The 24,319-nt window shown below is 41.6% G+C and overlaps 1 protein-coding gene across 2 annotated transcripts; it reads right to left on the reverse strand.

The window, feature by feature from the left end:
* Positions 1–31: 31 nt before the first annotated feature.
* Positions 32–24,221, reverse strand: prr12b (proline rich 12b). 2 transcript variants are annotated; one of them, XM_073857259.1, is made up of 16 exons: positions 23,928–24,221; positions 16,550–16,704; positions 16,150–16,326; positions 10,653–15,154; positions 10,295–10,513; positions 9,212–9,286; positions 7,871–8,669; positions 7,281–7,777; positions 7,059–7,175; positions 5,442–5,575; positions 4,675–5,303; positions 4,043–4,162; positions 2,753–2,850; positions 1,431–1,562; positions 1,234–1,329; positions 32–1,148 (listed from the first exon to the last, which is right to left on the reverse strand). In XM_073857259.1, exons 1-16 carry the CDS (start codon positions 24,008–24,010, stop codon positions 1,014–1,016), a joined length of 7,968 nt encoding a protein of 2,655 aa, XP_073713360.1. In that variant the 5' UTR covers positions 24,011–24,221; the 3' UTR covers positions 32–1,013. The 2 variants fall into 2 exon arrangements, with proteins under 2 accessions (XP_073713360.1, XP_055049834.2); XM_055193859.2 differs by having other exon boundaries at positions 16,150–16,311; positions 23,928–24,219.
* Between the last annotated feature and the right edge of the window lie 98 nt (positions 24,222–24,319).

A 24,319-nucleotide genomic window follows, 5' to 3' on the forward strand; every position in this document is an offset into this window, starting at 1 on the left:
GTCCCGTGTGAAAATGCATCATTTTCATAAATTCATTTTTCTTTTCTTTTATTTGGGTTTGTCAAATACAGGAGGATTCATGTACAGATGAGGGATGGGTAGAGACCGAAGCAACTGTACAATATATACAGGAGAGAAATAAGCAAACCTTAAAAATAATAATAATAACAATAATAATTATCATAGTAAACAACAACAGATAAAAAACAAACAGTAAACACAGACAATGTTGCACTTTAAAAACTATTACATCCCTCCGCACCAGGTTTTCTTTGAGAAAACGAACGAATACGCCTCTTTTTCCGCATTTTCTTTTAAAGAACAAACAGAAAGAACACTTTTATTTTAAATACATTTTCATTTGCTCTATTTTTTTGACAAAAAGGGAACTACACACTGCTTTGACCCCATTTTTTTGTGTACACATCCTGTCCATTTGTCCTTCGGTTTTGGGGACAGGAAGAATCGAAGATAGTGGGTGGCCCATTTTATGTACACCCTCAAAAAACGAAACCGTTTTATTATTTTATTCCAAATAATAAAAGCAAACTTCCCAAGCCTTGGGAGGTAACATGTATAAATGTCCATGTATAAATAATACAAATCATAATTGTTCATAATACATATTTATATATAAGAGTGTGCATGGAACGTAGCATTCGAAACTCACCTCTGTCAAAGCATTGACCTGTGAGGTTGCAACCCTGTTCCCTTTGGCACTATTTTTATTCGTCTCTGTGCAGACAATAGTCTTTACACATTCTCACTTTTCTTTTCATATCTCCCCGTGGCTCCCCGTTGGGAGGAGCAAATACGCGTAATGAACGAGAGAGAAAGGAAAATCTTTACAAAAACACTTGTATGTTAAAACGCAACAGCTTAATCCGCCACTGGCTCTTAAACATTCTGCAAAGGAAAATCTCATTTTCCTGCAACCTGGAGGTCTGCACTGGGTTTGTTTAGAGTTCTACTCTCTCCAAATAGGACACACTCGGAGCTTTGACAGACGAATCTTAAGCCTTGGCGCTGAGCGTCAGCAGTTCAAGGAAGGAGTTGAATAGAGTCTCTAGCCAGCCCTGGTTGGCCATGCACTGCTGAACCACCTCCTCCTGACCTGGATCCTCTGCTGCCTGTTCTATACTGTCCGTCTGAGGAGGAAGAAAAGAAAAGGCGTTTGTGAAAAGATGGGCTGTGTTGAGAAATTGGTGAAATATCTCCTTTGTTTCCTCATACCTCCTTTTTACAGTGCAGAAAGGTGTGATATTTGTAGTGATGGAGCGAGTGATAGAGGCTGTATATTCGACAGATTTCCGTCGACAGCTTCAGGTCCTGTAAAGAAAAAGAGTTCAGAGTCTTGCTGTGATACCTCCATCCTAACTGATTGGCTTACAGTTAAACAGCAAATCGAAAAGATTTTGTGTAGTACATGCCTGTTGTTTTGGAAGGCTCCTTTTAACTCTGTTGAGGGTTTTGCGGTTGTAGCTCTCACCGCCCAGGTGGACTTTAACAACGCCAGAGTCTAACGGGTCTGCTGTCATCTGAGGGAACATGTGAAGAGCCTCCTACAAAAGAATGAAAAGGAGAAAAGAGAGAGTTAAAGAGATATAACTACAGTTAGACGCTCCTGTTAATAACTTGTTAATCAACATGTAAACCATCTTTCGGGAAAAATATCATTTAGATAGAATAAATTTCGGTTTAACTGAGCTTAAATAAGTCATTAAAAATAAAAATAAGTTGTCTTTTTGAATCAAATCACCTGTACAGTCATATATAAAAATATTTTGTGCATTGCATCTACTAATATCTGGCTTAAAGGGACATTCCACTTTTTTTTTTAAATATGCTCATTTTCCAGCTCCCCTAGAGGTAAACATTTGATTTTTACAGTTTTGGAATCCATTCAGCTGATCTCCGGGTCTAACACTTTTAGCATAGCTTAGCACAATCTATTGAATCTGATTAGACCATTAGCATTGCGCTAAAAAAATAACCAAAGAGTTTGAATATTTTTCCTATTTAAACTGGACTCTTCTGTAGTTACATCGTGTAGTAAGACAGACATAAAATTAAAAGTTGCGATTTTTTAGGGCAGATATGGCATAGTGATATTACTCACTGCCCGAAAATATTCCCCTGCCATTGAAAGTAACCAAGGGGACTATTTTCGGGCAGTGCGTAATATTACTACGCCTGCTGCAGCCATGTTACATCAGCAAAGTCCTTGATTATTACGCCAGAATGAGAGTATAGTTCCTAGACATATCTGCCTAGAAAATCGCAGCTTTTAATTTTCCGTCAGTCTTAGTACACGATGTAACTACAGAAGAGTCAAGTTTTAAATAGGAAAAATATCTAAATTCTTTGGGGGGTTTTTTTGCCCGATGCTAATGGTCTAATCAGTTTCAATGGATTATGCTAAGCTAAGCTAAAAGTGGTACCGCCAGACCCGGAGATTGGCTGAATGGATTTCAAAATGGTAAGAATCAAATGTGCAACTCTAGGGGAGCTGCAAAATGAGCATATTTTCAAAAAAAGTGGAATGTCCCTTTAAGGGGCCAGAATTGGGACAATGCTGTGGTAAGGCGCTAAATTTCTCAGTTTCTGTACTTTGTTTGACAAATTTGGTAACAAGAACATATTTAAACATGTCAACATGCCTAATACAGATTGCAGGGCCATACTCAGACACTTTCTCTTTCAAGCATGCTCACAACTTCTTGTTGCTATGGTAACACTATATGTATGTCACCTGGTGCTGGACACTCATGTTGACCCTCCGTAACAGTCTTCGCTTCTGTTCGTTGAGGATACTGTCAATCTTCCTCATGGGTGGGAGATAAAGCTCATCTAAAGGGAGAAAAAGGGGAGGAGTCAGAGATATATGATTGACATTTATCTTGTTGCATTGAATTTGTGATCCATCTCGAATTATGAGATTAAAGAGATACTGCAATTTTTTTTAAATATGCTAATTTTCCAGCTCCCCTAGAGTGAAACATTTGATTGATTTTTACCGTTTTGGAATCCATTCAGCTGATCTCCAGGTCTGGCGCTAGCACTTTTAGCATAGTTTAGCATAATCCATTGAATCTGATTAGACCATTAGCATCGCGCTAAAAAATAGAGTTTCGATATTTTTCCTATTTAAAACTCTTCTGTAGTTACATTGTGTACTAAGACTGACAGAAAATTAAAAGTTGTGATTTTCTAGGCAGATATGGCTAGGAACTATATTCTCTCTCTCCGGCGTAATAATCAAGGACTTTGCTGCCGTAACATGGCTGCAGCAGGCGTAGTGATATTACACACTATCTGAAAACAGTCCCCAGCAATTGAAAGTAACCAATTACCTGTTATGGCAGCAAATAGTCCCCTTGGTTACTTCCAATTGCTGGGGACTATTTTCGGACACTGTGTAATATCATTTCGCCTGCTGCAGCCATATTACGGCAGCAAAGTCCAGAATTAGAGTATAGTTTCTAGCCATATCTGTCTAGAAAATCGCAACTTTAAATTTTCCGTCAGTCTTAGTACACGATGTAACTACAGAAGAGTCAAGTTTTAAATAGGAAAAATATTGAAACTCTTGGGCGATGCTAATGGTCTAATCAGATTCAATGGACTATGCTAAGCTATGCTAAAAGTGGTACCGCCAGACCCGGAGATCAGCTGAATGGATTCCAAAACGGAAAAAATCTAATGTTTAACTCTAGGGGAGCTGGAAAATTAGCATATTTTCCAAAAAAGTGCAGTGTCCCTTTAAGAGCATCAACGTTTGATCTCACGTCGTCTTGATTTCAATCTTTGAAATGACCTTTCTCGGTCAATAATAAAGATATCAAAGGTTATATTTTTACAGAATGTTCTCTACATTATATAGGATGATTTTTTTCGGTCAATAAAAATAACTGTAGGTAGGTTTTCCACATGCGGGGTCACATATGTCTGTAGTGGTTTTATGTATGAACTTCAACCCTTTATTTATCACTCCACTCCTGCACTTCTTAATTTTATCCTTAATGAAATGAAGTTCTCTTACCGTTAGTGTCCTCCAGAGCTTGGATCATGTCAGGGTCCAGAGCAGTGCTGACCAGCATCTCTACGTAACTACGAAACATCTCTCTCATGGCCCGGCTATTTATCCCACTGCGCATGGACCCTGTGGATGACACATAGTTTTTAGCAACTGAAAACAGCAACTAGTTTTGCTTTAATCTTATGCGGAGTCTGTACATGTCAAAGACTGGGACAACCATTACATAAAATGTATCAGCTCGAATCATGGTAGAATAAGATTAGATGGTAGTATGGTACAAGAATAATGGTGCATGCATGTCTACAAAAGCAAGTTTTTCCATATTTTCTTTGCTATTAATTGTTGGGTTTCAAGCTAAAAACAAATGCTAGTTTTAATGGTTTTAACAGATCAATGCTTCTGACAATTATTTTGGCACCTGAACAGGTTGACAGAATAGTCATTTATGGTTTCCATGACTTCCGTGAAAATCCTCAGCAGACAGATACACTCAATTACAAGTTAGATATGTGTAGCTGCCTCCAGATGATGTGTTGCCATGCAGTTTGCATTGTAGTCACTACTGGGCAGATTATGCAGTTACACTGAGCTTTATGCTATAAATGGACACAGGCAATAAATGAAGTCAAACACACCTTCATCCTCACTGGGCGGGTCAGGAGAGGAGTCTGAATCAGATGAGGAGGGCACTTCTTTGAGCCACTTCTTCCTCTTTTTAGGTGGAGGTTCTGCCTTTACTTTCACAGGCCTGCTTCTCGTCCTTTCAACCCTTTTCTCTCCAACTCTCTTCTCCTCTTTGACCCTCCCACGCTCCACGACCGCAGTTCTCCTCTCTAATTTCTCCTGTGCCTGTCTCTCCTGCAGCTTTTTCTCCTTCTCTCGTTGCTTTTCCCTTTCCTTCTCTTTCTCTCGTTGCTTTTCCCTTTCTTTCTCCTTCTCTCGTTCTTTTTGTCTCTCTCTTTCCCTCTCCTCCTTTTGTTTCTCCTTTTCCCTTTCTTTCTCTCGTTGTTTCTCCCTTTCCTTCTCTCTTTCCCGTTCCCGTTGTTTCTCCCTCTCCCTTTCTTTTTGCTTTTCAATTTCTCTCTCCCTTTCTTTCTCCCTTTCCCTTTTAGATTTCTCAATCTGCTCCCTCTCCCTCTCTTTCTCCTTTTCTCGTTGTTCGCGCTTTTCTTTCTCTCGTTGCCTCTCTTTCTCTCGGTCTTCTCGTTCCACACGGGGTGGGGTCTGGCTGCGTACAGGTTGAGGCTTGGGAAGGGACTGGCGCCTGATGGGAAAAAATAAATTCATCTCAGCGTTCTTGTATACAATGATAACGTAGTGATTAATGATGATAACTGCTGTATGAACTGTGATATATCACAGGACCAGCACAGCTCCATAAGGTCATTTAGGGTGAAATTACCTCAGCGCGAGGCTGGGCCGATGCCAGGGTTTCCGCGAACACACTCTGACGTAATCTTTTTTATTCACATTCTCCAGGAATTTAACATACAAGCGCTGGTAACGCATCTTTGCATCTCCAAAGTAGCCCAGATACTACCGAAAAGAATAACAAGGAACAGAGAGTGTGAGTTTATGATGGTGCATTAAATTTTAATGTGCTCCATTAGATGGGAGCAGTAAGTGCATTGTCAGGACAACTTTTTGTCGCATTTTCTAGAATGAAACCTTTGGAATGAATTTAGGTATTGTAAAATGTGGTAAACTATTAGTTTATGTAGATCATACTATGATTATTAATAGAGATGCACCGATATATCGGTCAATAATCTATGTCGAACAATAAGGTGTTTTTTATCTCATTAATGGTTGATAGTTTAAAGGTGACATCTCACAAGAATTTTTTAAGATGTCAAATGAATCTTTGGTGTCCACAGACTGCTTATGTGAAGTTTTAGCTTAAAATAGCATATGGATAATTTATTATAGCATGTTAAAATTGCCACTTTGTAGGTGTGAGCAAAAATGTGCCTTTTTGGGTGTGTCCTTTAAAATGCAAATGAGTTGATCTCTGCACTAAATGATAGTGTTGTGGTTTGAAAGTCCAGATTAAGGGGTGATATTATCCCCTTCTGACATCACAAGAGGAGCCAAATTTCAATGAGCTATTTTTTCACATGCCTGCAGAGAATGGTTTACCAAAACTAAGTTACTGGGTTGATTGGAAAACAGCCGATAGTCATGCCCAATATACACTCACCTAAAGTATTATTAGGAACACCAAACTAATACTGTGTTTGACCCCCTTTCGCCTTCAGAACTGCATTTATTCTACGTGGCATTGATTCAACAAAGTTGCTGAAAGCATTCTTTAGAAATGTTGGCCCATATTGATAGGATGGCATCTTGCAGTTGATGGAGATTTGTGGGATGCACATCCAGGGCACGAAGCTCTTGTTCCACCACATCCCAAAGATGCTCAATTGGGTTGAGATCTGGTGACTGTGGGAGCCATTTTAGTACAGTGAACTCATTGTCATGTTTAAGAAACCAATTTAAAATAATTCGAGCTTTGTGACATGGTGCATTATCCTGCTGGAAGTAGCCATCAGAGAATGGGTACATGGTGGTCATAAAGGGATGGACATGGTCAGAAACAATGCTCAATTGGCAATAAGGGGCATAAAGTGTCCCAAGAAAACATCCCCCACACAATTACATCAATAAGAAATTGAACAGGTGGTCCTAATAATCCTTTAGTGTATACTGTCAATCAAAAGACAGGAAGATGCAATGAATTTGAGCTAGAAAAGAAACATGACTTGTTTAATGTTCAATATTAATGGCCATTATGTGAATAAATAACATTCAGAAAATTGAGTCTTTAGAATTTAGTTAATGCAAGTTAACATAACCACCAAACTATCAATATATATCACTGAATAATCAGCTAGTGGTAAAGGTGAAAAAAAATGTAACATCTGTGCATCTCTAATTATTAGACATATTGGTGGGGGAAAAGTGCAAATTCTGTGTTGATCTGTATTCACATACTCTCACATACACAGCAGACACTCACATTACTGGTAGCGCAAAATTGCCGTTGTCCATCTTTGATTTCAGGAGCGAACTTTTGCAGCAGAGCTTTCTGGACCCTCCAGATTGGTGGAGGTTCTCTGCCTGTCTGCAGAGCCAGCTGAGAAAAACAATGAGAACGGAGCTTAATATCCAAAAACTGCACAAAATATCATTTCTACAAATAAAGCGAGATGATAGGGCCATATAACCATACTGGCTTTACCTTAAGAGTACCAATATCTTCAGTGCGCACCACAAATTCATCCCTCTCCCTGAAAATGCCCTCCCCTCCACTCTCACTATCTTCATCCTCACTCTCTCCTGCGATGGCTGCGTTGGACTGCTTCTTTGCTAGGTGCAGTGAAGTGATCTGAGGGGTGGGAGCGTCTTCGGGGGTGGGGGGAGAGGCTGGGGAGGGCTGGGGGAGCTCTTCTGAGGGAGGAGGAGAGGAGGACGGTGGGGGTGTGGTGGAGGGGGGTAGTGTGGGTGGAGGCGGGGAGGGAGAGGGGAGAGCGGGTGGAGAGGGACTTAGGGGGAGGGAATTGTGCAGCGGTGGCTGAGGCTGCTGCTGCAGATTCTCTTCTTCTTGAGACGGAAGAGGCGATGGGAGGGAAAGAGGGGGAGGAGGCAGAGGGGATGGCGAGGAGGAGCTTGGTGGAGAAGGAGAAAGGGATGGAGGAGATGGAGGTACGGGAGCTTGGGGAGGCTCGGATGGGGATTCTAAAACCGGAATCATAGAAAATTTGTAATTACATTTTTAAAACATTAATGTTCAAATTATTTTAATAATTGACTACGTGTTATTATACTCACCATCAACATTGGGAGCATCCAGCATTTCATACTCAGGATCCTCAACTTTTTCTTTCATTTTCTCTTCTAAGTCTGTTTGATCAAATTCCTTGTTCTCTCTTGCCATCTCTTCTTCCATCTCATCTTCCTGATCACATTCTGCCTCTTCCTTCTGATGCATTTCTTCACGCATCTCCTGATCAGGGTCTTCCTCCATGTCATCCTCACCATGAACACGTGCCTCTTCATGTGAGCTGGACTGTGACTCTAGCTTGTGTGACGCATGCATTTCCGTCTCTGGTTCGGTGTGTACATGTGGATCAGACTCGGGCTGTTGGGGTGGTGGGGGTGTGTTAAGAGATTCCTCCTGTGGACTGGGTGGAGATGGTGTGGGTGGAGGTGGAACTGCAGCAAGGCTATGAGGCGTATCATAGAGGGCAGAAATGGCTGACGATATGCTCTTCTGCAAGTCTTGGTTTTTACTGACAGAGTCTTCCTCATCCGAGGAGAATGACGGCAGGGTTTCCAAGTTCCTCTTGAGTTCCTCATCAAGTCTTTTACAGGGGGACGGACAGTTACTGAGACCCAAACTTCCTTCACCTTCATTCTCTCCAAAGGGTGGAGGTGGTGGTGGAGGAGGAGGTTGGGGAGATAATGGCCGAAGGCCCCCCTTGACTGAGGAATTATCAGCTGAGGAGCATCCATCCACAGGGATTGGCCCAGGTGGAGCTTCAGGGCCTGGCTGCTTCTTCCCAGTTTTCAAGAAATCCAAGAAGGAAGTTATAAAACCCGACTTTAGCTCTGAGGGCTTCTCTTCCGTCTTGATGAGATGAGAAATGATGGGTGAAAGACGGCAAGCAAAAGAAATAAAATGGGAAAGGAAAAATAGAGAAATATTAGGCTATAAAACAACCGAACAAAAAATCAGATCTTAGAAATCATTTACATTAAATTAAATTTACTTGCGTTCACATTTTTATATTATACAATCGGTATAGTCCTACTCTCATACATTAGGTGTGTCCTCTTGGAGGTAATACACCTTACTGAACTGCAAGATGGTTGATGACAGTTACTATGAATGAGTAGCCTTAGCAACAGCCACCCTAGCAACAGCTCTCTACCTTTCTCTTATTGCATTTTCAAAGAACACAGTCATCATGGTGGCCTGCCAATCATCTTGGTCTATGCACCCTGCTCCCTCTAGTGGCAAAATACAGTTTATGTATGTACGAGAACAATGAGGAGTGAACCCAAATTAATTTTATTTATAGTTCCTTTGTTCAAATATGAGGTGATGCATTGTCTTGTAGTTAAATTACCTCTTAAAATTATAATGAGAATAAATATGTTATGTCTTACCGAGCTCGAGAGTTTCTGCATGGTAGCCCATTCCTCTGGGGTCATTTGTTCATCCATATCTTCCTCCCAGGACATCTGTGAGAAGACAAACATACCCATTGTACATACATGTATAAAAATTCTCATGCTGCACATAACACCCTAGGCTGACTCTTCTACCCTTCTTTCCTGAGGCTACCAGTTGCTGAGGCAACAGAGAACGTTTCATAAGTGCAATCTAACCATATGGAGGAGGGCATCATTTGATTAAGATGGCAAAATGTTGGTGAGTTATTAAATCTTTGGAGTTGGAAACATGAATTTGGTCTGCCAATATTTTATGTTACAGGAGGCATTTACCACTTACATTTATGAGAAGAAAAAAGAGGGTTATAAAATCATCTGCTTTAGTTTATCTGATTTCGTCTGTATTTGATAAGATCTTTGGATACTGATCATCTCATTACAGTGAGAATTGACGCAGCTCAGTTAGTGACATTCCTTTTGCATTTGCATAAATCATAATTGATTTCACATGCTACTTCCCACCCATCCCCTCTACTGACTTCAGACAGACTCTTGGATTGAATACTACTCAGAACAGTTGCTGTGCAAGGTGAACATAATTCACAATAAATGTCTCAATAAAAAACCTTTCAAGTACATTTTTATAAAATCTATGGGGTTTGTTTTGGCAAAATCTATCCATCGCAATGTCCTACAGTCTAGAAGGTTCTCCACAAAATAACTGACCCCCCCCCCCCAAAAAAAAACACCTCCTCCAGTAAACTTTGCTCTACAATTGTAGGTCATCTAATGATATCAACAAAAAGTCTAAAATTGAGTTGGTGAATAGCTGGGCATGTTTATAATTTATTACAGGTTGCAAAGACTGATTTGTCTTTGCTTATTTTTGAAAGCTTTACTATACATTTAACAGTTGCATATGGAATTTTTTAAAAATATTATGAAATACATTGTGCTATACTGCCATTTGCTCTAGAGCAATGCACTGCAATAATTTATATTAACATATTGTTATTCAAACATTTTCTTTTTGACTTCAACATTTGGTCTCAAGCTGAGAAGTTATCTTAAACTCACCTCTTGGGATTTTTGCTTCATCTTTTCCTGGCCACAGTTCATGTCATTTCTATTTATGTCAATTCTGTTCATATCTACACTGGTAGTGGGCCCAGGGCTCAAACCAAGAGATGGTGCAGATCCTACTGAACCATCAGACAAAACTGGATCGGTACTAGACAGGGAGTCAGTCCTCAGCAGAGAGTCAGATGAGGGCATGGAAGGAATAGGAAGCTTGATCTAGGAAAAAGACAATTATTTAAGTACTTTCATAAAATGCCATTCTTAAAAGATACATATGTTTGTTCAAATTTAACTGGTCTAGCATTCCCACAAACTTTATTAATTCCATTAGTGCAAATTGCAAATCTTTACTTACCTTAATTGGTTTGATTGGCTCTTGATATTGAGGCTGATGTTGGGTAAGTTGTTGGTGGTGTTGCTGATGAAGCTGTTGAACATGTAGCTGCTGCTGTTGATGCATATGTTGTGACTGTTGTTGTTGTTGTTGTTGGTGCTGCTGCTGTTGCATATGATGGTGCATGTGCTGTGGTTGATGATGGAGATGAGGTGATTGTTGATGGTAGTTCTGCCCCTTGTTCATATCTCTGTGCATCTCAAGCATGGGATCATCTTTTCTTCCACGGCCTCTACCCCGACCACGGCCCCTTCCTCTCTCTCCACCAGGTCCCATCATGTTTCTGGAATATGGAGGCTCAGGGAGAGGCCGAATACGAGGTCTACCCCTGGGTCTTGGTGGCCCCTCACGTTTAGGTTTGGTGGGTTTTCTCCCCCTTTTCTTTGGGCCATCATTAGGGAGAAGCTGTGGGGGAGGCCCAAGGGACTGGTACCCTGATGAATGGCAGAAATCTAAATCGCCCATCAAGGGACTTAAACTGCCAACTCCTGAACCACCTCCAGACTTTCTGCAGCTGGACACAAGATCAGGGAGCAAGTCCGGGAGACGCCTGCTGTTTAAGCGTATGTCTGCTGGTACATCAGCTTTATCCTCATCATCCTCAAACTCATACTCTTGGGCATAGTTCTTCTTAGCCTGTGACTGGGAATTAGGATCTTTTCGCTGTTTAAGGAGATGAAATGAGCTTGTCTTCAAAAGCTTTTTAGGTCTAGAGGAGCAAAAGATCGGTGAGGTGAGTCCACCTGTTCCAGGACCACTACCTGCTCCCACGGATCCCATCATTTTGTTTCCAGTTCCATCCACAACATGCCCTGTGCTGCTCATTCCAAGGCCTGGGCCCTGAGACTGGATTAAGCCTAGTTGTTCTGTGTTTACAGTGGATGGAAGTTCGTGGGATTTCATGGGGTCCATATCTAAGTGCATAGTACCATTGCCAGATTCAGTCAAACTGTGACAATACTGCCCATAACCTTGATCACCATGGTGACCCATAATATCATATGCACCTCCTCCACCTCCTGTATTTTTAACTGTATCCATTCCATCTTGTCCTGTTCCACGTGCCTGTGGCACCCCATCCTGGCCTCCTTCAGCAGCACTTGCTCCTCCACCAGCACAGCTTGTCTTGTACTCCTCAGAACAGAACATATCCTCCATCCCAGGGAAAAAGGACCGATCTTCATCTGGAAGTAGAGAATCCGGGAAACAAATAGAAGTCAGTGGCACAAACCGTTGCTGCTGATCTTGTCTCTGCCCCTGGTTCTGAGCCGTTTTCCCCACAGGACTGCTCGTGTCAAATTGATGCTCTTTCAGCTGATCTAGCTGTGGCTGGGAAAGTGGGGGCTCTTGTTCCCTAGGCTGGGCTTGGGGAGGTCCAGAAGTCGGTTGCATGTGGTGTGAGTGTTGGTGAGGATGTTGGTGGTGAGGATGTGGCTGAGGCTGATGGTGGGAATGAGGGGGTGGATGGTGTGAGCCCATGTGGTGCAAATGAGAAGGGGCTGACATGCTCATATCAGGCTCAGACAAGAAATCATGAAGCTCTGCTGCTGGCTGTTGAGAGTGGTGAGACTGATGGTGTGAAGACATCCTATGTTGTTGTTGTTGTCTGTGATGATCATTGGAGCTCCCATCTCGTGTGCCAACTCTCTCTGAAGGCCCTGCCCCTTCTCGACTATTTGTCCTTGAGAGAGTTCTCTCCAACATTTCTAATGGCGAAACAGAATTCTGACTTGATTGGCTTTGGTTTCGCTGTGACTCACGTCCATAGTGGGAATCCATAGTTTGGGACTGGAGCTGGAGTTGAAGTTGAGAAGTCTGTGGCTGAGCATCTACTGCCCCAGAGCCACCACTACCCAAGCCCCCAGTTGGTCCTATCATTGACTGCTGACCCATGGAGTGTTGTTGTTGCTGTGAAGGAGCCGGTTGGTTGTCCATCTTGTTTCGAGGGGTTTGAGAAAGGACAGATTGGAGAAGGTGAGCTTGTGAGGTTTGCTGAGATTGGTCAGGTGGAGAATCCATTAAGCCAAGAGAGGACTGAGTCTGTCTCTGCTGCAAGTCTGGTGTCTTTCTTAGATATGGTAATTCTGAAGGATCCTGAGCTTTCTTTAGATCCATATGTGAGTGGGATATTGAATGTGAATGAGGGTGCTGTGAATGTTGAGGATGTTGTGAGTGTGATGGATGTGCGGGGTGATGTTGATGTGTCTGATGAGTGTAAGGATCTCCTCTGCCATAATGGACAACAGATCCTAGAGAGTCATGTTGGTTGGAGTGTTGACTATGTGAGTGAGTATGTGACATTGAATCAACTACATTTCGACCACTATTTGCACCAGCTCCTGAAAGCCCTCTATCAGACTTAGTCTGTTGCTGCTTTTTCAGAGACATCTCCAACTGGTTTTCCAAACCTGTGCCTGTACCACAAGAGCCAGCAGCAACTGAAGCCACACTGTTGGTGGTATTATTGGTCCGAATTACACTCTGCAGATGGTATCGTTCTTCAGAAGCTTTTAGCTCATAAGCAGAGAGACCCTTTCCTCCATCTCTACTCTGGGGAAGAGACTGGGCCTGCTGTTGTTGTGAAGTTACTTGCTGAGTTTGTTGAGAATGGTGTTGGGTGGGGTTAGGTGCTGGACTCTGTGAGTGCAATAAGTGCTGGATTAAAAAATCATCTTCATCTTCTTCATCCTCCTCTTGAGGTCTTTCAACTCCAAGCATATCAGAATCAGACTTAGATTTAGGTGGTGTTGTATGATAAGACTGTGACTGCTGGGGTGGTACCCTTGTGTCTGAGTATCCTTGTGGAGAAGACAGGAATGCTGGGGAGAGAACTGAGGATAGGTACTTGTTTCCGCCATTTCCTCCAGGTGATTGTGCAGGACGAGTTGGGGCAGGGGAGTGCAGTCCTGGGCGGATTATTCCAGAATTACTTGAGGGGGAAGGGCTAGAATCTGGGAGGTGGTAAGATCCTGCACCACCACTTGCTACACTACTACTACCACCAGCACCTGATCCACCACCCACACTTCCAGAACTACCTGCTCCTGAGCCAGTTGTACTGCTTGTTGTACCTGTACCACCTCCAGAAACCATTAGGGCAGGTGAATGTCCTGTACCACCATAGCCCAGTGAAGGGCTTCCTGCACCTCCAAGAGATGGTGGCAAAGAACCATATCCTGAATCAGAGCCATAGACCACCTCAGCTGAAAATGAACGCCCTGTTGATCCAAGACTTCCATAAGACTTTCCTGACCCCCCAAGGCTGGTACCAAGATCCTGGGCCTGTGGAGAACTGAATCCCCCATATGGTTGAGGCAGATGAGAAGGGGGTGGCTGGTTTGGAGAATATGACTGTTGTTGTGGTGGGGTTTGACCAGGAAGGCCAGCTGTTGGTTTAACAGGAGCAACAGGAGAACCATATGTGGACAGGCAAGGTTTAGGTGGCTGCTGCTGAGTAGTGGAGGATGACACTGTGGGTGGCGGGGGTGGTAGGGGTTGTGGGGCTGACTGAGGTGGGGGCTGCTGCCTTGAGGGTGCTGAGGAGGAACTGGATGAAGCATTGGGATTAGACGCTGAGGATGAGGAAGAGGATGTAGAAGAAGCTGAAGGTGGAGTGTGAGGGGTTCGAGATGAGGAAGAGCTAGAAGACGAGTAGCCACTACTTGAGCTTGAACTCTTTCCTGCCTTGCCAATACCAACACCACCTGAGACAGCTGAGGAGGAGACTGAGGAGGATGTGTATGGGGGCTGGATGATAGGTCGGTAAACTTGTTCTGATCTGGGAGAGGGTTTGGGGTCAGATGATGGACTCTGCTCCCCCAGTGGGCTACAGTTTACTCCCCCATGCCGATGATGGGGTATTTGCTGGTATCCTGGTGCACCACAACTAAGATAATGCTGTAGGGGATGAGGTGTGGAAGAGGAAAGTTGAGACTGTGCAGGAGAAGGCCGTTGGTAATGCTTGATTACACTGTCTTGCCTGGGTATCGCTCTTTCTTGGGACTGTGGAGGCTGTGGGGGTGCAGATGAAAATACAGAAGAATTGTAGAGCTGGGAGGATTGATCCTGAAGCTGTGAGGAAAGCAGGTTAAACTGAGGGGGTGGTAAATGGCGTGTTGAGGAGGATGCAGATGCCTGTGGTGGGGGACCACTAGAGGGCTCTTGTGGTCCTCTATATGAAGCAGCCCCACTCTGTGAGGACAAAAGACGGTCAAAGCCAAGACTTGACTGTGAGGGCGTCTTAATGTGCAGCAAAGAATCATGGGGTGACAGCAGACCATTGGAAGTAGGACTGAAGGTAGGTGTGTCCTGCAGAGATAATGATGAGGTCACCCCAGGAAAGGATCGCCCAGAAAAGGATGCAGGGTGCTGATATGCCGAGAGGGCAGAAGAGGAGGGAAATGAGCCAGAGCCAGGTAGTGCACCAGAAATGAACAGCTCTGCAGGGGCTGGAGTATGCATTGCTACAAGAAAAGAGAGAAAAAGCAAAGAAAAAGATTCAGCAGTTAATAATATGGTCTTTACAATTCTTTATATTTATTTCAGTATTAAATAATTCTGTATTTAAAGCTGCAGTCCGTAACTCTATATCGTCATCTCTGATTGAAATATAAAATTGCAGTTATTTGTGGAATGTTCTGTGTGTGCGTTGTGCTTCGCCACGCTACTCTTTGCAAATGAATCTGATGTCTGTGATCACGGTATCAAAGAGGATCTGTCATTATACATACACATAACAGAAGTACATCCTAGTACACCCGCATCCAAAAATGACAGATCTAAACCCATATTAGTTATCTACTTTATCCATTCACCTGCCAGATGTACCGCCAAGCCTGTAGGAAACACTGACGTGTTTATATATTTTTTATATATTTGCCGCGTTTGTTCTGACTAAATGATAACACAAATGTTTCAATAGATGCCTAACCACTTCAAATGAAGGTGTCCCAGCTCCTGAATATAATCCCTTCAGATGTTGAAAATCTTGGTTGATATTAACTCTTGTTTTAGCACGAGCTCGCAGTTTGAGCTTTCCCTGTTTTATCAAATAATTCCCTAGATGTAAGTACGTAATAAACTGACATCGTCCGCAGATGATCGTCTTTTGAAACTTTACAGATTAAACGCCGCCATCTAGAAACTCTAAGCAACTGTTTTCTAAACAAGCTACACACTCGCATCTGGAGCACATGCGATGAAGCGGCCGGCACCTTTTCTTTGTTTACGGACATGATGTCATCACGCAAAGAAGAATGATGTTTTTTAAACTTTTTCCCAGAAACCGACCCGACAGCTTAAATGATAAATTATGAATATTAGCTTACAATTGTGAATTGGGGCAAAATGTGGAGTTTTAAACACTGATTTTTTTTCCTACATATTCAATAACTGATTTTGGTTTATTTTTAACTGAAAAATGTTATGGATTGCAGCTTTAATAACTTCCAAAAATTACCAGTTTGCCATGACGGGGTGCGAAATTGGGAGAGAAGGGACGAGGCAGAGGGGGGTGGCTGGGCACCTCGGGATTCCAAAGCAGAAATCAAGTTCATAACCGAAGCATCTGGTCCTGAGGGACTGGCATGGTGTAGCCCAGTATCAAACAAGCCTGAGAGCCCTACAGGAAATGGTACTATTATGACAAAGTGTTAACACCTTAAATGTTGCATATTCTTACTACTACTGATCTTATTATAGTATATTCTACTGTACTTGTCACTATGGTCTTAAAGTTAATCAACAATTTTTAAAGACACATCAGTTGACACATTTTATTTTATTTTCACCATTATACTCTTTAATCAAGCTGTATCATAACCATAGTCTTTGTAATTTGGTAATTTTATAGACCGTACCCAAGCTCCTTCCTGCACCCCATGCGCCACCCTGTCCAGAACTTCCTGGATGATGATTTGTTGCATATCCCTGCAGTGGGTGTGGTGTGGCATAAGTTTGGCGGTGGAGGAGTTCTGAGTCTGGATGGGCGGATCTGGAGCTCCCATAAACCAAACTGAAAAAAGAGAGGAGACTGAGTGATTAAATGGTACAGACATACATAAGAGTAAATGTTTGAAAATATATTTTTAGCATTAAAATAATGGTCCATATGTGCTTGTTAAGTCTGATGTCATGCAGCGATTCCAGGGTTAACCAATCTCAAATGCCACAGGGAAATAACACGTGTGGTAATGCAAAATTACCAAAAACACCCGATCCTAATTTTTATCTCCAAACTAAAATCCAAGATGACCAGACATGTACTCATGGACATGGATTTTTTTATGAACCATTAAAATATTGTTGTCTGTGATTCCCTGAGCCTAGAGACTGCAGTGTACACCTTGAGTATATAAAACTTTCGCTTAAATGTGTAATATGAATAAGAGTGCTCATAAACAGCTGTTTAAATAATATCCTCTATTGAAATGAGTGGAGGTTAATGAAATTAATTTAGATATTTTGTTTTATTTAAAGGTGCCAAAGAATGCATTGAAATAATATGTTAAATTGATCTTTGATATTTACACAGAAGGTTTGTAACTTTATTAAGTGCAAAAATTTCCAGAAATGGTCTAATTTTGCCCTATTTGTAAGGGTCATGAATAATAATGTTGCGTTATGCTCTTATTAGCTCTACTCTGACTGTGCGTTCACACAGCCACTGGCGAGAGCGTCAATAAAAGCTCTGGTTGCCCTGCCAACGACGCTATTGAAAAGGTGTAGTGGACGCTCTGACGCTCGAATGCATTCTCTGAACCACCGAACGTTTCTGCCTTCAATTGGTTGCCGTTGGACCGCATCACAGCTCATTACCATAAAGTTGAGCTGATTTCAACTGTCATCGACGCTCAAACTGTCCAAGACTCGCCGCGGCTCACCGGAGCTTGTCGCCAGCTCTGATTGATAATGACTGACTTCCGGCTACTTTGGCGCTCTCACCGGTGTGAATGCACAGTGAGGCTCATGCCACTAGCTTACATTAGTAAACATGTCGGGGCGTACATCTCGATTGTGACATCACAGTCGGTGTTATGTTGAGATTGGCCTGTTTTACAGCAGTTTTTGCGTGCACAAGATTTATATAAAAATGAGGAAACAAACGCGTTTGAGGCTCATGGTATGTCACAATTAGAGATGCCACAATTCTCAATATAATATTGAATTGTTCGGTTCGATCCCTACGGTCCAATATGCCCAATATGTGAATTGCAGTTATTCGGTTTATCCATCCAAATCTGTCCGTTTTATATTCCCTGCACTTCGGTTACTGTGTGCACCCCTGCATGATCTGCGTGCTGGAATATAACTTAAACGCCTTACATCGAGTTGATATCCAGTCACTTGCAATGCTGGTTTCAGATTTCATTCGCGCGCACACACACAACATGGTGATCACGAGCAAAGAAGTCCGACAAGAAAAAGAGGCATCCCACTGTCTTTTAAATCTGTGGTTAGATTAGATTACATACAACATCAATGTAAAGATGCAAATTCACGTGGGGCAATGCGAATGACGGCTTTGTTATTGCCGCAAACGTGCGTTATTTTTGCCTCAAACACGTCTTCCGTGCAAGTTGAAAAATTAAATTCAAGAAGAGAATTCACATGATGCTAAGGTAAATCCCACCAGTAATCTTGATTGAAGTAAACATTTTTGGTTTCTACACAGCACAGAATGATGTTGGACTTAAAGGCGGAGTCCACGATGTTTGAAAGCCAATGTTGATATTTGAAATCACCTAAACAAACACGCCCCGACCCCAATAGAATCTGGACCTTCTGTTGATAGACCCGCCCCACACATACGCAACCCGGCATTTGATTTGATTTGATTGGCTATAAGTGTGTTTTGGTAGTCGGCCCGTCTCCTTTTCCAACGCGTTTCTCAAACATCGTGGACTCCGCCTTTAACAGTAGTGCAGTAAGGTATAGCCTTCATTTACAATGTAAAGTTTAATTTACTAAGTACAAGTATATAAAACGGCCAATTTAGGTTTAAATGTGTTTATTTTCAAAATGTAAGAATTCACAAGTTCTCCAGTTTGAATAGGATATAATTTTTATATACAATCTTTATTTAATTATATCTTATATTATTTTATCAATACACTATAAATGTGTAAGATGATTTTTGCATTTACATAAAATAAAGAGAATTGCAATTAAAACCACTGTTCCTGTTACCTAAGCATAGAATAATTTAAAAACACTTTAATAGGCCAAGGCATCAGAACCGAACCGTAAACTAGTGGATAAGAACCGAAAATTGTATTGAACCATGGACTAACTGTATTCCTAACTAACTAACTAACTGCATTCCTAGTCACGATATACAGTTTTTTATTCTATGGCACCTTTAAGATCTAAAAGTGTAAACACTTAGATTTGACTAGTTTGAAAGTTTTTCCTCTCTTCTAAACTGACTTCAGTTAATTAAAATAAATGCTACTTTTCATCAACATAATTGTTTTCAATCGTTTCTACATATAAAATGCTTGTTAATGTACACATGTACTTTTGAATGAACACACAATCAAAACATATGCAATGTGACATGAAACCCCTCTCTTAGGACAATGAAACAGTCTTTTGGGCTCCATACATTTACTAATTCCCTGTAAAGAGTATCAGTTCACCAAGCTTGGCATTATCCTTGTCACAGTCACACTTTTATCAGCCTGCTAACTTCCATAGCATCCCTCTTCCAAATTGCTACTAGGATTTGATTTTGCTATCTTTCGACTATTCATAATATTATATCCCAAACATAAAAACACATATATACATTATGTAATGATTTAATGAATTATTAGCATAACCTGTTCTTAAGCTTCTATATAAATACTAACTATTGAATATATAATTCATGACAGACAGAACAGATAATGTTCTCCCAGTTTCAAATATTGGATACTCCAATTATTTAGGATAATTGGAAAACTTTTCTGTCATGTCAAACGGTGCTTCAGCTAACCTGAATTTACTATTTTTTTTACCATGGCTATGCTGCTCGATGTGCAGAGACACCGCCGGAGTCTGGTTCAATATTCTGATTGGCTATGCTGTCTGTTGCCAGCCAATCAACTGTCTTATGCAGTCTTTGCAGACTATCTCCGTTGTTCTCTTTTATAGAGAGTGGCCAGTTCAACTGACAATGGCGGTTAGGATGTTGCTGAGGTAAGACACAGAGCGCTCATTGATAAAAGCTCTCCACTGACTGAATTGCCTTGGTAACCCCCTCCCTGCATCCTCAACAGGCTCTTAGTGTGAGTACAGCTCAGATAGTCTAGATCCCTAAACCAGAGTGGGAAGCCACAGACACCACATACCGAGTGAGCGCGTGGTGAGGGGGTGGGTGTCATTCAACAGAAGCATTGGCGTACGTCAGAAAATCTATTAAAGACCTAATTTAAATCAATGTCTTTTAGTCACCTAAATACACTTGATATAATAACTTCATCAATAATATGTGCATCTATGATTTGATAGACCCGTGTTTTTATTTTCCATCAGACTCCTGGGTTCATGTTTCAGTTGTTTTAACCAATAGGATAGACCTTCATATATGCGACACAGCCAGCAGATCAATCCTAAGGAAGTTGCATCTGAGACTATTCCCATTTTTTCTGTCAAAAACACTCCAATTCTGGAGAGAGAGAGGATTTGTGTAATTAACTGGATAAAGGCTCTAATGAACTGGGTTAAACATTTAAATGTATGAGTAAGAGAGCACTTCTCCGCTGTCAAATGTTTCACTGGCTGCACCTCTGGCATGATACGCAATACACTGTGGCATGAAAAAAGCATCCTTATCATACTGTAGATTGCTGGTTGTTTAATACACTTTTGCGATCTGCTTGGATAGTATCAGGCAAAGCAGAGAAGCTGAGTCACTGCTCCAAAAACGAATTAGTCATGGTGCCATACAAGGAAGAAATGGCATTAATAAATGATAGGGAAAAGAAGATAGGATCTCGTTAGGTTTTGGTAGTTTAACTGACTATCAATCCCCGTTTTAATAAAACCACAACAGGAACCAATAACAACAACCCTGTGACAGGTAGATGTTCCTCTTGCGAATGAACGGCTTCGCGTAAATAATTAATGGATCATACTCTCTCATCGAATACGGGTACTATCCATATTCAAACAATAACTGCTACCACAGCAGGAGTTATAGTTTTGACTTGGACCAAAATTGGTTCTTAATCCCAAGGAAATAGATGATGAAGGGAAGCATTCATACTGTTTTTACTCTACACTCCATTTTATACTCTTATCCTCATTCTCTCATCACTCATTGTCTGTCGTTTGACTTACACCTCAAGTCAAATAATCAATTTAGTTTAACTTCTCATCTCCCGCCATTGTTATTTATGACAACAGAGAATAAACAAGTAACTGAGAAAAACAGGAAAAGTCAAAAAACAAAGGAGACAGATGCAAGAATGGTGCACGCAAAAAGAAAGGTTTATTTAGAAGCTCCATGCAGGACTGCTCCTAATTATATAGGTAGTTATTTAGCACAGTTCCTCCCAACAGGTGCAAAATGTTTACACCCTGATGGGAGACTCAGTCATGATCATTAATCTCCATTAAAACCGTGCAGAGGTGTTAGCGTGTGGTGGATGTATGGTGCCCTGTGAAGAACACAGGGTCTGGTGAGTCTTGCCATTATAAGGTATGGCGTTATATTTTAGATGCAATGTGAAAAAGTTTTCCCAGGAAATAGGTTTATTATTTAGATTACATTTTTACCACATGAAATTGTATTAATTTTATTATTCAAACCTGTATTGGTGATCATGGTGTCTTACACAGACTCTTTTTTTTGCTTCAATTTATTCTAATTTAATACTTAGTGTTTCATCATTGCATAACCGGTATGCTTTCTATATCCCAACACAGCAGTCTTTTTATCTAATATTCATTTAAAAGCCGAAACGAATTTTTTGAAAACTAGAAGATTCAATACAAAGGCATTTCATTAAATTTCATCCAGAGAATGCTTTCAGGCTCTGCAGCAGCTCCATCATCATAAGTCTGAGCTACTCGTGATGAAGATTGTGGATTCTATCAATCTGCCTATGGGTCTACCGAGATGCTCTCAAATCAAAAACACAATAAAGAAAATCTTATTGGCACAGCACAGGTGAGACTTGCTACGAGTCAGCCAGGGATGCACGCATGTGACAGAACATTATGGAAGTGCTGTTACAAAAACTCAATCCCTACAGTCAATCAACGCCAGACAGTTTACTATGTATTACTATGTAATACAAATACTTATCAGCCATTACCTAAAATTTTAATGAAATTCCTGATATGTACCATCAAGAATTAACACAGGGGAGCACTATACATCAAGCAATGAAAGCCCTGAAAAGAATAGACCTATTGTTGTTCTGTCATGCAAAAAAAAAGGACCCACTCCAAACGCTGAGACTGTCTGACACATTATGGCATGCATGAAGAGAAGTCTCCAGATTTTGATTGTGCATGTCTGAACAAAAAAAAACATCTGCCAGAAGAGATTAAAAAAATAAATAAAAGCAAGTATGCAAAACCAGCGAGCTTTTTAAGATATGGTACCCATATCCCACTGCATCACAGAATACACAAACATAATTATCATGAATGATTAAAACAATGCGTTTTTAACTCTCAAACTAGCATACCCACACAACAAAAGGTTGAGGTATGATGTAGGTGTGCACCCAAGTCTCCATACATGTGATGCGAGACACTAACGCCACCGAGAATGATTGCATGCGCGCTCTGTAAGCTGCTAAGATTGATTTGGTTGTCACGGCGACTGATAATGTACGTAGCCGGGCGCCTTTGAACTGTAAGTAGGCCGCGAAAATACTGAAACATACGGGCAGAGCCGAACGTACTTGAACACGTCGACAGCACAGGCACGATTCCCAGTCGAAATAGACATTTTAACACCGTTATGAATATTTTTAAGGAACCCTTACACAAAACCTATCTAATGGTTAGACATGGCCTTCGTTTTGCTGCAGAGGTGTTTGGGTTAGTCAAATGTGAAACCAAAAAAATACAAGTGATTTTATTAGGCCTCTAATCTTCTGTTTTGTGTAATTTACATTGATTGATTAAAATGAATGATTAAGGAAGCGTTAAACAGACATAATTTATGTATGTTGTTTAGTTTGAAACGTTGTTTACAACGTGTGCTCCTCAGTCACGTCGTAATTTCACTGAGGAGCGTTACACATAATTTTGGTACGTTGCCAAGTGACTACTGAAACAATAGTATATTTAACACACTGCGCAAGCACCAAAAATTTTATTTTTGGGGGGTAACAATAACCAGTGGCCTACCCAAAGTTGGCTTAATTTGAAAATACGCGTTGTTGCACCGTGGTACGCAACTACGCATGCACTAACTAAGAATACTACGAATACTAGCATGCACTACGAACACTAGCTTTTCAGTTAGTGGCCATTCGCGGTTGTTCCCATAGCGTTAATATACAGCCAATGTTGTGACGTTTATAATCATACGTGTGTTACGTGTGAAAAACTTGATTTGTGCATTTTTCTGTTTTACAATCGCGTAAATGTTTCCCCTTTTTATTTCTCGTTTTCCACAAAAGGTTTCGCCACGCGAAATATCCAGGAAAAGCCCATTTCATTCTGCAGACAAGTAGCGTTAGCCACCGCGATAAGCTGCAAACAGTAGCTAGCAACCATTTCATTCCCAAACCTATGTGATTGCTTGTAATTGGTTGCCTCCAAAATAACGTTTCGTCAACGTGCATTTTTGTCACGCATAGCTCACTGTGCCGAATTAGCATGTATGTAACTGTGGCATGCAACGTGCGGTTTGGTGTGCCTCTTAGGTATAAGGTTTGATTTTTCATTTTTGATAATACGCTAGCAAGCTAGCTAGCAACATCAACCCATCCCCCCTCTTTTCGCCCCTCTCCCCCTTTTTCTGTCTCAGTCTACCTTCCGTATCACGCATTAACTCTCAATCGCATTCCTTGCATTTTCAAGACACCCCCTCCTCCCTCAGAAATGACAATACTGATGGCTGTACGTGGAGCCACCGACAATATAATAAATGTAAGTGAATGAACACGGCACAGGGAGCGAGAGTAGGAACATGCATTGCATTGCGTCCGTCGTCACGGGCATTGTTACAGCCAGCTAAGCATATTTATCCGACCAGTCTATCAAAGTATACTTGCACGGGCGCCTTACCTTGCCTTCGCCGATCTCTCGTAACTCCATCCCGTTCCAGCGCCCAGATCACCAAATCCTGCGCCAGGATAATTTCTATCCATTAAAAAAGAGACAAGGGATGAAGATGGAGAGATAGACAGGGGAAAGGGGAGGGAGGTATTTCCTAAATTCTAACACACTATCTCTCCCCGTGTCCTTTCCTTTGCGCTCAATGTCTGTTTATCTCTCCCGTTTCACAAGCAAGTCCTCAAGAATAGGACCAGCACAGAGGGGGAGAGGAATGGAGGGAGGAGAAGGAGGAGGGGGAGATGGAGGATACAGAGGGGAGGCGGGGGTAGATACGGAGGGGGGGGGGAGAAGTATTACACCAACCACCGCCACCACAAAAAATCCGGTTTCTTCCTCCCCTC

The sequence above is a fragment of the Misgurnus anguillicaudatus genome, chromosome 19, assembly GCF_027580225.2.
Source record: "Misgurnus anguillicaudatus chromosome 19, ASM2758022v2, whole genome shotgun sequence".
In the NCBI taxonomy this organism is placed as follows: domain Eukaryota; kingdom Metazoa; phylum Chordata; class Actinopteri; order Cypriniformes; family Cobitidae; genus Misgurnus; species Misgurnus anguillicaudatus.